Below are 14,578 nucleotides of genomic sequence, written 5' to 3' on the forward strand. Positions count from 1 at the left end.
GGGGAAGGTTAGGATGTCAACATTGGTATCAGGTGACTTGGAACCACAGGACCTGCATCCCAGTTTATCATGCCCCCACTAACAGCCACACTTTACTGGCACACCTGTGTCAACACCATTCCGAATGAGTCACTCACCCTGCGTACATGTACGAATTACCTTTCACATTTAGTTTGTCAAGGAGGCAAAGGTCACATCTGGCAGAATTACTGAGTCACTGGTGGAGGAATCTGAAACCCAAATTCCCTCCACTGGATTCTCTCCCTCGCCTTTGTAAATGTTCTATTTCACCAATAAAGAGCTGTCAGCCTCAAGATTTAAAGATTTAAGATTGAAGGGGCTATAATTATTTCTCGAGGGCTCTGTCGAGATTTCTGTGGCTTACTCATTCATTGTTCCCACATGATTTTGTATTTGTCATTTTCTTTCCCCTCTGCAACAGCAGAAGTTTGTAAATTGCTGCACACAGATGGAAAACAAAGGTGAATGCAATAAATCTGAACTCGACTTTCCGTATATATCACCACTGTGAAAAGGCTGAGTAATAACTGATTAGGACAATGATTATAATGGTGGGCTTTTATTGAAAAGATAAACTGTCTTTGCCCAGGTTATTTAAGTGGAATTTTCACTCTGCTTCTTCTTTCTTTCACTTGTAGGTCCTGAATGTTCCCAGAACTACACAACGCCTAGTGGGGTAATAAAGTCCCCCGGATTCCCTGAAAAATATCCCAACAGCCTAGAATGCACCTATATTATTTTTGCACCAAAGATGTCAGAGATTATCCTGGAATTTGAAAGCTTTGACCTGGAGCCTGACTCGAATCCTCCCGGAGGGATGTTTTGTCGCTATGACCGGCTAGAAATCTGGGATGGATTCCCCGATGGTAAGCAAGGCACAAAACAACCCTAAGGGGAAGGATCTAGGGGAAGGGCCCTGGGATCCTTTTACAAGCATCATATACATGCGTCACTTTAAAAAGTAGCTCAAGACAAGGAAGAAAAACAGCAATTTTCTTTATGCAGAGCAGTGATGAAATATTTGAGCCTAAGAAGACTTGGTAATTTTCTAGTCTAATGCTTTCATTTTGTGGATAAGGAAACAGAAGCCATAAAAGACTCTGCAAGGTCTCATAACCTTTTCTATGGGAAAATTGGAAGCAACCCATAATTTTCCTGACTGAAGTATTTTGCTCATTTCATTGGCTTGCCTACTGGTTATTCATTTGTAAACTCATCAGAAGATGAGCTCTTAAGACATTAATTAAATCAAGTCAGTCATTTTGCGAATGCAGAGACTAAGAACCAGGGAGGTTAAGTCCCTGCTAAAATTTTCACAGTGAACTATACACCCACTATACTACCACATTTAGAAATTTCAGAAAGGAAGGAGGAGAGCATTTGGATATTCCTAATTTAGATGGATTCCTTGTCTGCTCTCTAGGGAATTTTTATCTTTGGGGGATCAAATCAGATTGGCACACATCCTTGGGACACATTGTTCACATCATCTGAGTTCATTGTCCATTCAAAAAATATACTTAGTGAGCACCTGCCATGTACCAGGCGCTGTAGTAATCTCTTAGCAAACAAAGCAAAGACGGATGCCCCATTTAGATTCTATCAGAGGGAATGAGGTAATAAACTGTGCACATTACAGACAATTGAATCACGTGCATGGGATGTTAGAAGGTGAGAAGTGCTATAAACAAACAAAAAAAAGGAAAAGAAGAAAAAATAGAATAAAAGCATGAAAAAAACAAAGGTAAAGAGAGAAAGATGGGTGGAATTTTTTTAATAGGGTGGTCAGGTCAGGTCTTATTAAGAAAATAAGCCAGATTTGAAGGAAGTGGGAAAAGTAGCCATGTGGCCAGCTAAATTAAAGTTTTCCATTTCAGTCCTTATGAATTAGAAGGTGAATGGCAAAAATACACACCCAAATTCTGAACAGAGGGAGATAATATCAAATAATTTGTTGCAGCTGCTTTGCTAGTCTTGTGTTTAGTCTGGTTTAATAGTAAGATTTCTCTGGAGAACACACTCTACGCAGATCAGAAAGGGCAGCTTGGAAGTTCTTACAAATCATGCAGTTAGAGATTTGGAACTATCTATAAAATAATCAGATAATATTATCAGATGGAAGAAAGAAAGAAAGTAAATTGTGAACAAAAGCTAATATCATGTGAAAGAGATTGCCTTTGTTTTAGAAGTAACATTAAATGATCAGTGTCATTCAGTTTAGCTATGTTCCTTAGTAGTAAACAGCACTAGAGAATATCTAGGTTTAGAGAAAGCTTATGTCATTAGAGCAAATGGGTGAGTTATCATTAGCTGAGTCTCTTATTTCCTTTATTTAACCATATAAATAGGGTTATGATGATTTTATTGAAACTCCCTCATTAAGTAATGAGATTTGTCCAAACAGAGCTCTGATTGATTTCCAAGTATTCAATCCGATAATTAGGAAAACAATATTATAATAGTATTGCAATAATAGTTGGAACATTTAATAATGGGTTTATTTGTTCACAACCCAAATTTGCAGCCTTCCTTTCTAGAACTTATATTTAAATTGACATCTGAAAAGAAGGTCCAATCAACCAACTTATGTAGAAAGGAGAGCATTGTTATTAGTGTCAAGGGTTTTCCAAAGTAGTAATTTTCTGGCTCTAGAAAATCACTGAGTTGAAGCGAAGAACAATTAACAATATGGGTTGTCAGCCTGCAATTCACCCATGTTTTGGGTGAATTGACTTATTCCTAGAGAAAACTGGCTTTGGAATATGAAAAATGTGATTGTATATTTGTTTGTATTCACCTGGCCTCATCCTGTCTATGCCAGCATTGGAGCTCACTCTTTTTTAGGCAAAATGAGAGAGTGTGTCCTGGATTTTTTTGTCAGTGGCACAAGGAACATGTTTGTCATCATAGTTCAACACACAGATTTCCTTGCCAGCAAAATCGTTTTTATTCTTTGATATCCTTTCCAAAAACAACAACCAGAAGGCACTGAAGGCTTTTAACCATTGAGTGATTTTATGTGGCATTTTATCACAGACACTGAATTAGACGACTAAGTAATTGAATGCGATTCAACTTGACTTCGAAGAGAAGCAGCTTACTCCAAAATGTGAGATCCAAGACGTGTGCATGGAGAAGCCCACTTCTTCAGCTAGCAGTCTCTTTGAAGCTCTGTAGATTCAAAACTAACAGCTCTGGAGTCACTGGTGAAAGTTACACATAGTTTCAGAGCCATGAGCTAAGCATGCCTGCAGATGCTTGTGCTGAATTATGGGGCCAAATATGAATGCCTAGCTCACAGCACCTGGATGCCCGTGAAGCCAGCCCTCCATCCAGGCTGGGCAAAGAGCTGGAAATGCTCTGTGACCTACACTTCCCAAATTATTAGGAATTATTATTACAATTTTAGGAATAAGTTTCATCAAAGCTGGATGGAATTTTATGTTAAAAATAACGTTCTAAAATGTAAATATACAGTATCAATGATACAAATATAAAATAGCAGTGATATAAACCTTCCAAAATATAAATGACATAAATGTGTCAATTCTTTTTTTCTGGGGAAAAGTTGCAAAATCCAGATATTCTCCACCAAAAGGCTTACTTTAAGAAAAATAGACTTGGCTGATCTTGTACCTATTTAAAATGACCCCCTTTTGTGTTTATTTATTCAAAAATACCTTATTTTAATAGTACCTCTTTATAGTAGATGGTTGCCTATTTTTCCTCATAAAAAGGTGATAGAAAGCCAAATTGTCTGATCCTAAGGTGGGGTTCTAATTAATGGAGGGATTAGTGGGAAAAATACAAAGAATGAGGTTTTGCCATTTCCTATTTCAAGCAGCACAAATACGGTGTTGCCTTCACACCTGAGAAGCAATGGTCATCGTAGGCCTGCTCTCCCTGCAGAGAGAGCTTGATGCCTGTTTTTCAAATTCTCCAGGCATTCCATTTTTTAACTATACTTCTGTTTTGGGGACAGTTGGCATTCATCACCTTGGTCTTTGGCTCCACCATAACGGAAGTAGGGAACCTAAGAGCTGCGATCATGTAAATCCACAAATGAGCACAAACACAAGGCCCATCAGGGTCCTGCAGCCGCTCCAACTCAGATCAATATTGCATTAGCTTGCTAGGCTAAGGTCTTGCTGTTGTTCAGGAAAATTCAATACTTCTTTGTATTATAGTCGAAAAAGCCTTTCACTCTCCAGTCTTGAGGGTTCCTAAAGAGAGCTGCATGCTGGTGTCCGGGGGCGATGTTCAGAAGGACAGAAGGCAGATTTACCAGGCATGTCTTCAACATTATAAACCAGTGAGTCATGGAGACTCTCTAAATTATGAGTCTGCACTAGACAAGTTCTCTTCTGTTTGCTCTTTCAAAGAGACCCCCTTTCCCGCCTTCCCCAGGGGAATTGGGTGATGGTGGAGGGGAGGGGAGGCAGCCAGAGCTGGTGGGGGGGAGGGGAACGGGGATGACTGCAAGCTTCCCTTGTGTGCTGTATTCCTGGTAAGGTCAGTGGCTTTGGCGAGTCGAGAACGACCCCAAAGATTAAGGCTGTAAAAGTTTGCCCACAAACACAAGAAAAAGAAAGTTATGAAACCACAACAATGGAATTTAAATGAGAGGAAAGAGTGAGGGAAGATGAATAGACTCTCAGTTCAGTTCAGTTCAGTTGCTCAGTCTTGTCCGACTCTTTGGGACTTCATGAACTGCAACATGCTAAGTTCCCTGTCCATCACCAACTCTCAGAGCTTGCTTAAACTCATGTCCATCCAGTCAGTGATGCCATCCAACCATCTTATCCTCTGTTGACCCCTTCTCCTCTTGCCTTCAATCTTTCCCAGCATCAGGGTCTTTTCCAAGGAGTGGATCAGGTCCAAAGTATTGGAATTTCAACTTCAACATCAGTCCTTCCAGTGAATATTCAGGACTGATTTCCTTTAGGATTGACTAGTTTGATCTCCTTGCAGTCCAAGGGACTCTCAAGAGTCTTCTCCAACACCACAGTTCAAAAGCATCAATTTGTCAGTGCTCAGCTTTCTTTATAGTCCAATTCTCACATCTATACATGACTACTGGAAAAAACATAGCTTTGACTAGATAGACCTTTGTTAGCAAAGTAATGTCTCTGCTTTTTAATATGCTGTCTAGGTTGGTCATAGCTTTTCTTTCAAGGAGCAAGCATCTTTTAATTTCATGGCTGCAGTCACCATCTGCAGTGATTTTGGAGTCCTCCAAAATAAAGTCTTTCACTGTTTCCATTGTTTCCCCATCTATTTGCCATGAAGTGATGGGAATGGTTGTCATGATCTTAGTTTTTTGAATGTTGAGTTTTAAGCCAGTTTTCACTCCCCTCTTTAACATTCATCAAGAGGCTCTTCAATTCCTCTTCACTTTCTGCCATAAGGGTGGTGTCATCTGTGTATCTGAGGTTGTTGATATTTCTCCCAGCAATCTTGATTTCCAGCTTGTGCTTCATCCAGCCCAGCATTTCTCATGATGTACTCTGCACATAAGTTAAATAAGCAGGGTGACAATATACAGCCTTGACGTACTCCTTTCCCAATTTGGAACCAATCTGTTCTTTCACGTCCAGTGCTAACTGTTGCTTCTTGACCTGCATACAGATTTCTCAGGAGGCAGGTCAGGTGGTCTGATATTCCCATCTCTTTAAGAATTTTCCGCAGTTTGTTGTGATCCATACAGTCAAAGGCTTTGGCATAGTCAATAAAGCAGAAGTAGATATTTAGACTCTAAGCCTCCCATTAAGACTGCAGACCAGAAATGGGATTCCTTTTGAGGAAAGCAAAGACCTGAGTTCATGGCTCTAGTGAGATATTTTCATGTGTATGTTTCTGGCAACTTTGCACCCCACAGGGGAAGGGGAAAGTGTTGAATTGGTGACAGGGCTACCTTCAGAATGAAGAAAGCCTGGCCAAGAGCCAGCACTTGGTGTAGGAGAATCTGAGGCCAGGATTAAAACTGGAGAGAAACAAAAATCAGTGAGAGTTTCATCTGAGAGGCTGTCTTCTGCCAACTGGGAAACCTGATACCATGACCTTTACCCCCCATCTGCAGAGCCACTGCCAGGACCCTGTGGTGCACTTTGGATCATCTGTATCCATCCCCGAAATGAGCAGCCTCCTTGTCTTCTTCATTACAAAGCGGTTGACACACACAAATATTTGGGTGCTGGAGAGTGAGGGATGACAGAGTTTGGCAGATCCATTACTTTGGGCGCATGGAGAAGTTATCAGCTATTCAAACTTAGCATTTTGCACTAGCTCAAATAGTCAACCACTTTGGTTTAGTATTTTTTTTTCTTTTCTTTCCTTTGAATTTTTAAAGATGGTTGCCCAAGAACTGAAATCCTGTTAGCCCAGGGTTTGATCACTCTATAAAGCAGGGTGTTCAGACAGCCACTGGCTAAGTAACTCAGCAGGCACGTGGGGCTTCAGGTAGGCCACATCTTATAGTGTTCGCTTTCTCGATCACACGTGAAGCTTCTCCCAGCCCTCACCGACCGCCTTCTGCATCTAAGTGGTACACACTGGCCTTGGAACCCCACACCCCTGCCCACGACCCATCCCTCCAGAGAAAAGTCCACCTACCATGCCTCCTTGAACAAAGCAATAGCTCTTAGTTGAAATGCACAGAACCATGGATTTCTTGGAGGGGAAAATGGTCTATACCAGATTGTCCTTCTAAGCCCAAACCATCTGGTTTGTTTTTACCATATGTGCGATGAAAAAAATTCTAGAGAAAAAGGAGGGTTTTTTTTTTTTTTTTTTGGTCTTATGCTGATCTATACAGGGAAATGAAAAGATTCTCCAAGCCCAGAGGGCTTCCGCACTGTCCATAAGGCAACTTACAGTTGCTGAATTGCCATGGATCGTGTGAAAGCACTTCAACAAAGGGCTGGCCAGTTTAAGCCAAATGACAATTTGACTCCATCACAAATTTGTCGGTGTCCCCGGTCTTTCTCTGTTTCCGACACTGCCTGTCTCCCGCTGTGCAGTCAGATGGCTGATCTGGGTCCTCTCTTGTCCACTGGACCCACGTGCCATGCAGTCACCTCTCTAAGGTTTGGGACACGAAAAACTGAGACAGAAGTCAGAAAGATGCATTTTCCCTTTGTTTTGATTGCAATTTGCCATTATGTGTACTGATATTTATAGTTTCTAAATTTGCCAATTATTACAATTATTGGTCTTCAGATGCATCACCCACTGTCACTTGTCTAAGTCTGTGATGTTTGTCATAATGAGACTCCAGGACTGAAAGAGGAAAAAAGTGGGGATTACCCAGGGTGTGGTCAGACCTTGGTTCTGCTCTGTTGCCAGGACTGCTCTGGTCCAGGACTTTTCCCAGGATCCCCTCCTAGGTTGGGGGCGGGGAGGACAGGCAACTCCAAGAACCCTCGCTGGGTGATCACAGCCTGGTGGAGTTGCTGGGCGCTGGACTGTGTATACCATGTGGTCCTGGAGCTAAATGCCAGGGTGCACTTGGCAGTCCAAATCTCCTTTGCAATTGAAGCCAGTATTTCGATTTTGTTCCTGAAAACAGTCCTGCTCACGGGGGAATGTGGTTACGCCTGTCATTGCCCTTCTGAGCACACTTGAAAATCCTCTCCACAAATCTGATCCAGTATGTTCACCGCAAACCAATTAGCCAGGGAAGGCTTGCTTTGGGTAAGAAAGCACTCCTGGGTTCCACTGGGACCCATGTCTGCAAATGGTTTTGCTGGCATGAGCTGCAGCAGAAAAGGTGTTTTCACGGTCTCTGCATTTCTCCCTCTGCAGTTGGTCCCCACATTGGGCGATACTGTGGGCAGAAGACACCAGGTCGAATCCTCTCGTCGTCCGGCATCCTGTCCATGGTGTTCTACACGGACAGCGCCATAGCCAAAGAAGGCTTCTCAGCAAACTACAGTGTCCTGCAGAGCAGTGTTTCAGAAGGTCAGTATTGATGCCTCTTGCAAAGCCCTGCCTTAAATAATCTCTGCTCTTCCTCCTCACACACCCGCGGCTCTATGAAACACTAAAGACGTGTTTTGTGAGTTGGAGTGCCAAGTGTTTCTCTTTTAAATGGTTTATAGGAATATCAACAGAAAGAACTATTTGGGGTGCTTTCTTAAGAAAATTATGTGTGAGAAGGCTGCTTGTAAACCTCTGGAATTATGTGAGAAAAATTGGGAAATTTTTCTGCACCTAGAGAACTGCACCTAGAAACAATGAAATATGACCAGACCACCTACCTGGCACCCTCTGTGTGTATTGGACTGAGAGTCAGGAAAGCCCAAGTATTGATCTCTGATAATAAGGACCAGTCAGTATCAACATAGTTCACTGATAGGCAGGCAGGTAGAATGGATGGGGCATGGTAATTTGGTTTGGAGAGACCCTGGCAGAAGCTGTTTTTGTCTTTCTTAGATGAATGAAAGTGGATATTCACCTAAAAGAAGCATGTTTCAATTTCTGTGATTACTTTCCATGAAAGAGAAAAGAAGTAATATGGTTTTGTATCTTATTAAAATACTTGACTAACTCAGTCCTTGCTCAAAGTTGATGTGGTCTCCAGCTTTTTTAAAAGCCCGAGGGAGAAAACCTGAAAGAATGATTTGGGTTTCATCAGTTTTAGCTGCTGCTGCTAAGTCGCTTCAGTCGTGTCCGACTCTGTGTGACCCCATAGATGGCAGCCCACCAGGCTCCCCCATCCCTGGGATTCTCCAGGCAAGAACACTGGAGTGGGTTGCCATTTCCTTCTCCAATGCGTGAGAGTGAAAAGTGAAAGTGAAGTCGCTCAGTCGTGTCCGACTCTTCGAGACCCCATGGACTGCAGCCTACCAGGCTCCTCCATCCATGGGATTTTCCAGACAAGAGTACTGGAGTGGGGTGCCATTGCCTTCTCCAGTGTTTGCTGCTAGGTTGTCACGTAGCACAGGGAGAAGGCAGGGGAGTTTGGAGACCTCTTTTACAGATATGCTCATGTCTTTCCTACCAGATCTTACTAGAAAAAAAAAAAAAGCCAATTAAACTTCAAAATCTTCTTTGTACTTAATTTGTTTGGTTGATTTTTTCATGTATTTTTGCGCCTATTTTATATTCCAAATAACAAATCTAAAGCTTAAAAGTGTGAAACCAGTGAAAGAAAATCTTTTATGCCATAAAACATTATTAATTATGCTGGAAAATACAGAAAATGTAGAAGTTTCATTGGTTGAGGTTTTTCTGGATGGCTGAGAGCCTTCTCTTTAATCTCTGAAGGTTTTTTTTGTACTTTGGTGCTTTGAATTCACATTTTCCTGAACTTAATTATTCACTTCCCAATATCATAGTTCATATTTCTTTTTTTGTTGAGTGTATGAGGCCTAATGGAATACATGTATTTATGATTCATGGACATTATTGTGAATGTTACTATTTATGCTGTAAAACCGTGGTGGTCTTTAGGACCCTATGATACTACAGTTTACCCCTGATGGATACTCTTGTATATTAATAAGATAAACTGGTGATGTTATTAACTATGGCCAGGTCAGGGCAGGGGAATAACACAGGGGAGTCTGAAGTGGAAGCCTGGGCGCCAGTGTTAAGGAGTCTGAAAGACAGAGAGTCAAGTTCTACTCAGCCCACCAAATAGGAGCTGTAAATGGACAGAGTCTTTTTCACTTTTATTAGATCTTAAAGGAAATAGTAAAATTTTATTTAAATATAACCCGATGTGTATGCATATAACATATCTGCATACATTAACTTTGAAAGTAAATCAGAATATCCATCATTTCCTAAAAAGTCTCTAATAGTATTTATGTCACCCTAGGCCCAGTTGGAAAAAAAATCAAGTATGAGATCTTTATAGCCTTGATTTGAAGAATTCTTGCCATGAAAATGCACATATCAGTGCTACAATTCCATAAGCCCCTTGCTGTCATCTATTGTAAGATTTTGTGTAAACATCAAAATAAAGTTTTTAGTTTTCCAGATCAAAAAAGAAAATATGCATCTTAGGTTCCCCTGCATTTTGCTGACTTTGGACCATTGTTTTTTTTCCTTCAGACTTCAAATGTATGGAAGCTCTGGGCATGGAATCTGGAGAGATCCACTCTGACCAGATTACAGCTTCTTCCCAGTACAGCACCAACTGGTCTGCTGAACGCTCCCGCCTCCACTATCCTGAGAATGGGTGGACCCCGGGAGAGGATTCCTACAGAGAGTGGATTCAGGTATGTGGCTTCTACTTGGCACATCAGGGTAGAGAGTTTGGATTGTCTACACAGGTTTTTGAAAGAAATGTGCCGTCATGAGTACCTTCCAATCAGAAGGACAAGGGGACACCAAGTGTAATTACTCTGCAGAATTCACAGGATCAGAGAAAAGCCCAGGTGATTTCCCTGAAAACCCGTTTAGCTTCTCAGATATTCACATATGACTCTTAACAGAATCTGAGCACAGATGTCTCACTTGGATAACAACTCAAAGATATGATTTTTTTTTCCCAACAGCTACAGATTTTCTATTGATGTGCTTCCTACTTCAACAGATTTTTATTTCCTTAATGAAATACCTTAACTGTACTTACAGCTGTGCATGAAGTCATTGTTTGATAAGGTGTTTTGTTTGTTTGTTTGCTCGGGGTAGAAGAAGAGAAGAACGAGGCTGAGGTTTACTTTCTCACACTGGTGTCCACGTAGCATGTGCCCAGAAAGTGGTTTAACTGAGGGTGTTGGTGTCTGTGGATTTCGTACAGGCACATACATATGAAATGTACACATCTCCGTCCTTAGTAGTGATGTCGGTTCTGTTTCCCCACTTTGATACTCCCCGCCTGCCTTCACCCTTCCACCCTCCACAGGCTCCCCTCCTCTGCACCCCCACCTGGACTTGTCTCCCAGCTCATCCCTGGCATCACTCCCAAAGTCTAAACTTGCCCAACCTTGATGTCTGGACACTGTCACCCAAGGCCTGATGTTCAGGTTCTTGACTTTTTCACCCACTGTCAAATCAAACATCATATCTGACTGTGTGGGTTCAACTGTGGGCAAATTATCCAACATTTTTTGCTGAAGGATCCAGACTTCCTTTTCAGGAGTGTAGGCAGAGCCTGTCTTGTACTCATTTCAAGATATATAAAAATGACTAATTCCCAGGGAGAGTTCCTAAGCAAGAAAAAATACCAGGATGATTAATCCCCTCCTTTCTACATCTACGGCTGTTTCAGTCTTTTGAGCACAAATACCAGATTTTGTTTTACTTTGGAAAGGTCAATATTAGTTTAACATACACTTAAAGTGAAATGGCCTATTTCAGGAGGCTGAACTCACACTAACCTCAAAATGATAACACTGAGAAATGTGTAGAGGGTGGGAAAAGAAGAGGCAGTTAGGTTGGGATCGCTGTATCCAGCTCTCCATGAAGTCAGAAATGAAATGAGCTTGCCTACGTCAAACGAGCTCTTGAAGACTCGCCTTTCCACATCCCCTGACCAGTCAGCAATTCAGTGTGATTGACCTGCCTCTAGAGGGGTGCTTACGTTTTGCAGAGCTAAGCAAGTTTGCATGGTAATATAGTCGTCTTCTTGGTGACATGGAGAAAACTCAATAATTTAGGGATGGTGGTCTTGCAAGAGTTTGGAAAATGCAACGGTAGCAATTCTTCTGGGCAAGGATTTCTGTCAGTAGAAGCGTAGAGACAGAATGGGCACTCACAAAGCATTTGTCAGTGGGATAGAGTTTACATCGCTCTTAGGAGTAATGTGCCGTTTAAGATGGCCCCAGAAGAGAAATCTCAAATGGTTCAGCTCTCTGTCAAAGTATGGTTCAGATATGCTAAGTAACCAAAACCCCCCAGGCAAGAAGGTTTGCCTCTTGCTAATTGTACCCCCCACATCTCTGGTCGGCATGCCTGCGTGCGTGCTAAGTCAATTCAGTCATGTCCAACTCTTTGTGACCCTATGGACTGTAGCCCGCAAGGCTCCTTTGTCCTTGGGATTTCGTAGGCAAGAATACTAGAGTGGGTTGCCATTTCCTTCTCCAAGGGATCTTCCCCACCCAGGGATCAAACCTGAGTCTCCTGTGTTTTCTACCACTGAGCCACCAGGGAAGTCCTGTCTGGTTGGTGTTGGTGGTGGGGGGTGCCCTCTGTCCCACATCTTCTCACACTGGAACTTAGCTGGAGGGAAAAGTCGGCAGGGAGCATGGCCAAGCACACTGGCTCCTGACGCTGTGTCCAGGAATGCTTCACCACATTCATTGCCAAAGCGCCTCCCAGGGCCACACTTAACTTCCGAGGGGCGACGAGGGAGGGAGGGAGAACAGATAGAAGTGTTTGTGCCAGCACAAATGACATGTGTCATTCACGGGGTCATTGCAACGTACAGAGTGTTTACTATGTGCCCCAACTTCAGCTGGGTACTTGACACATTTTTATTTAATCCTCATAGCAACCCTATGACGGAGATCTAGCTATCCTCATTTTTAAAATGAGGAGCCCGAGATTCAAAGAGATGAGTAAATGCCCCAAGATCAGAGGGCTTTGGAGGCGAGGTCTGTTGGACTCCATGTGCTTCATCTTCGTCATTGACTCCTATACATTCAGGAGTATCCTGTGAGGCATCGGTCTCCTTTTATACTTTTCCTCGTGCTGAGAAGGCTCACATGGGATGGTTTGGGGGTATCCTGTTTCTAAACTGAGAATGTGGGGCCTTTGCTCGTCCATCCCTCTGGGAGGTGAATGTCAACGACAGTTCAACTGGAGGGAAAATGATCTCCTGCGGGGGCGGGCCGGCGGCAAGGAGCTCAGCAAGTTCATTGCCATGCTAGATGCGTCTGTGTACATAGTGGGAACTCTTATTATCCACCCATCACCTAATTATGAATAATTTGATGTGTTTCCAGCTTTTCTGAAACTCCTTAGAAGCAGTGAGCTGGTTGCTTTCATTGGGTGGATGCCTAATAAATTAAGCCACAAGCACAGCGTAAGGGAGACGCAGGGCAGGAGGCACCTCCCCCCACCTCCCCCCAAACCCAGAAGACCCCTCCACACCTAACAGTCCCATTTGTATGTGCAGGGAATGCGGATGGAATTTGTTTTCTTTTTTAGCTTTGTCACATTTTACATGAAATGTACCCCACCAAACATGTTGCTGTAGCAACAAGGACAAACACTTGCATGTGTTAAATTAATAAGGCAGCCCTGGAAGCTGACTCTCCCTCAAGACAGGAACAGTCTTTGGTTCAATTGTTTTCTTTAGGAAATTACCGAGTGACATAAAAAAACAATGCATCGTTAACCGCCGGTGTGGATGTCCTCTGTGGTGCTTCCTGTGGGATCTGTTGTCTGGCAGAAAGCTTAAGAACCTGGCAAGGGGCTGTGTAGTGAGGAGGAGCATGAAGGGAAGTCCCTTCTTGGACGTTTTCACGTGGTCACATCCTGGTCTGAAGGCCGTTTTGTATCCTGAGAGGCAAAAACCTCCTCTTGTCTATTGCAGAGTTAAATCACCCTGTGAACTTTGCCCTTTTTTTTTTTCCCCCAGAGTATTCCATTCTGGTCTGTATCCTAGAACTACTGATCTTACTATTCTATTCATTTCATCTTTATCTTCTTTTTGTTTCTGGTTAAGCAGTCAAGGATTCCGAGGAATCAGTGTTACCAGTGGTGCTATAAAAAATTCTTAATTTTCAAGCACATCCTTTGAGCCCAAGCCATTAACCTCATTGACACTGAGTTTTATTTTCCTATAAAATAAAGGTAACGTAAGCTTCCCAGGTGGCTCAGCAGTCAAGTATTCACCTCCAATGCAGGAGCCGCGGGAGACATGGGTTTGCCATCCCTGAGTTGGGAAGATCCTCCCTGGAGGATGGCATGGCAGCCCACTCCAGTATTCTTGCCTGGAGAATTCCATGGACAGAGGAGCCTGGCAGAAAGCTTAAGAACCTGGCAAGGGGCTGTGTAGTGAGGAGGAGCATGAAGGGAAGTCCCGACTTGGACATTTTCACGTGATCACATGTAGCCCTCCACTCCATGGCAGGCTACAGTCCATGGGTCACAAAGAGTCGGACACAACTGAAGTGACTTAGCACTCTTGCACCAAGGTAACATAGCCTTCCTCATTCAAGCTCTGGCAGTCTTGCCAGAGACAGTGGATCTCGGAGAAAGGCAGGCTCAGATTTTTCTTTTCACATCTGCAAACTAAGTGCATAGAGTATGTGTCTGATCAGAAGACATGTTATCCTAAATCCTAGTATAGCCATTCACACACAAAGCAGAATTTAATTCGTTAATTAGTTCGATGTTTTATTAATGATGGTGTTCACCGCGCTGTAAACAGATTTATCCTTCTAGCTTTAATTAAAGCTCCTGGGAGCGCTTTCCTCAAAACAACTGTGATTTTCCCTGATTAAAATGCCAGGAGACAAGAGAAGAAAAAAAAAAGGCAAGAGACATAATGCCTGGATGGAGTATGAACTTTGTTGATCCAAAGAAATAAAAATGGCACTAGGGACTAATCGATTACTTACTACACCCTCTGATGACTTTAGAAATAGAATTACTTCAC

The 14,578-nt window shown here is 42.6% G+C and overlaps 1 protein-coding gene across 4 annotated transcripts in view; it reads left to right on the forward strand.

Annotated features, from left to right (window-relative positions):
- The window catches only part of NRP1 (neuropilin 1), a 145,393-nt gene that overhangs the window by 62,006 nt on the left and 68,809 nt on the right, over window positions 1-14,578 (forward strand). For all 4 annotated transcript variants that reach the window (XM_061126162.1, XM_061126164.1, XM_061126163.1 and 1 more), the window contains exons 4-6: window positions 660-887; window positions 7,825-7,980; window positions 10,081-10,247. In XM_061126162.1, the coding sequence (XP_060982145.1) occupies window positions 660-887; window positions 7,825-7,980; window positions 10,081-10,247 (551 nt within the window). The remainder of the gene's footprint in view (window positions 1-659; window positions 888-7,824; window positions 7,981-10,080; window positions 10,248-14,578) is intronic.

The sequence above is a fragment of the Dama dama genome, chromosome 23 (assembly GCF_033118175.1).
Source record: "Dama dama isolate Ldn47 chromosome 23, ASM3311817v1, whole genome shotgun sequence".
NCBI classification, from domain to species: Eukaryota; Metazoa; Chordata; class Mammalia; order Artiodactyla; family Cervidae; genus Dama; species Dama dama.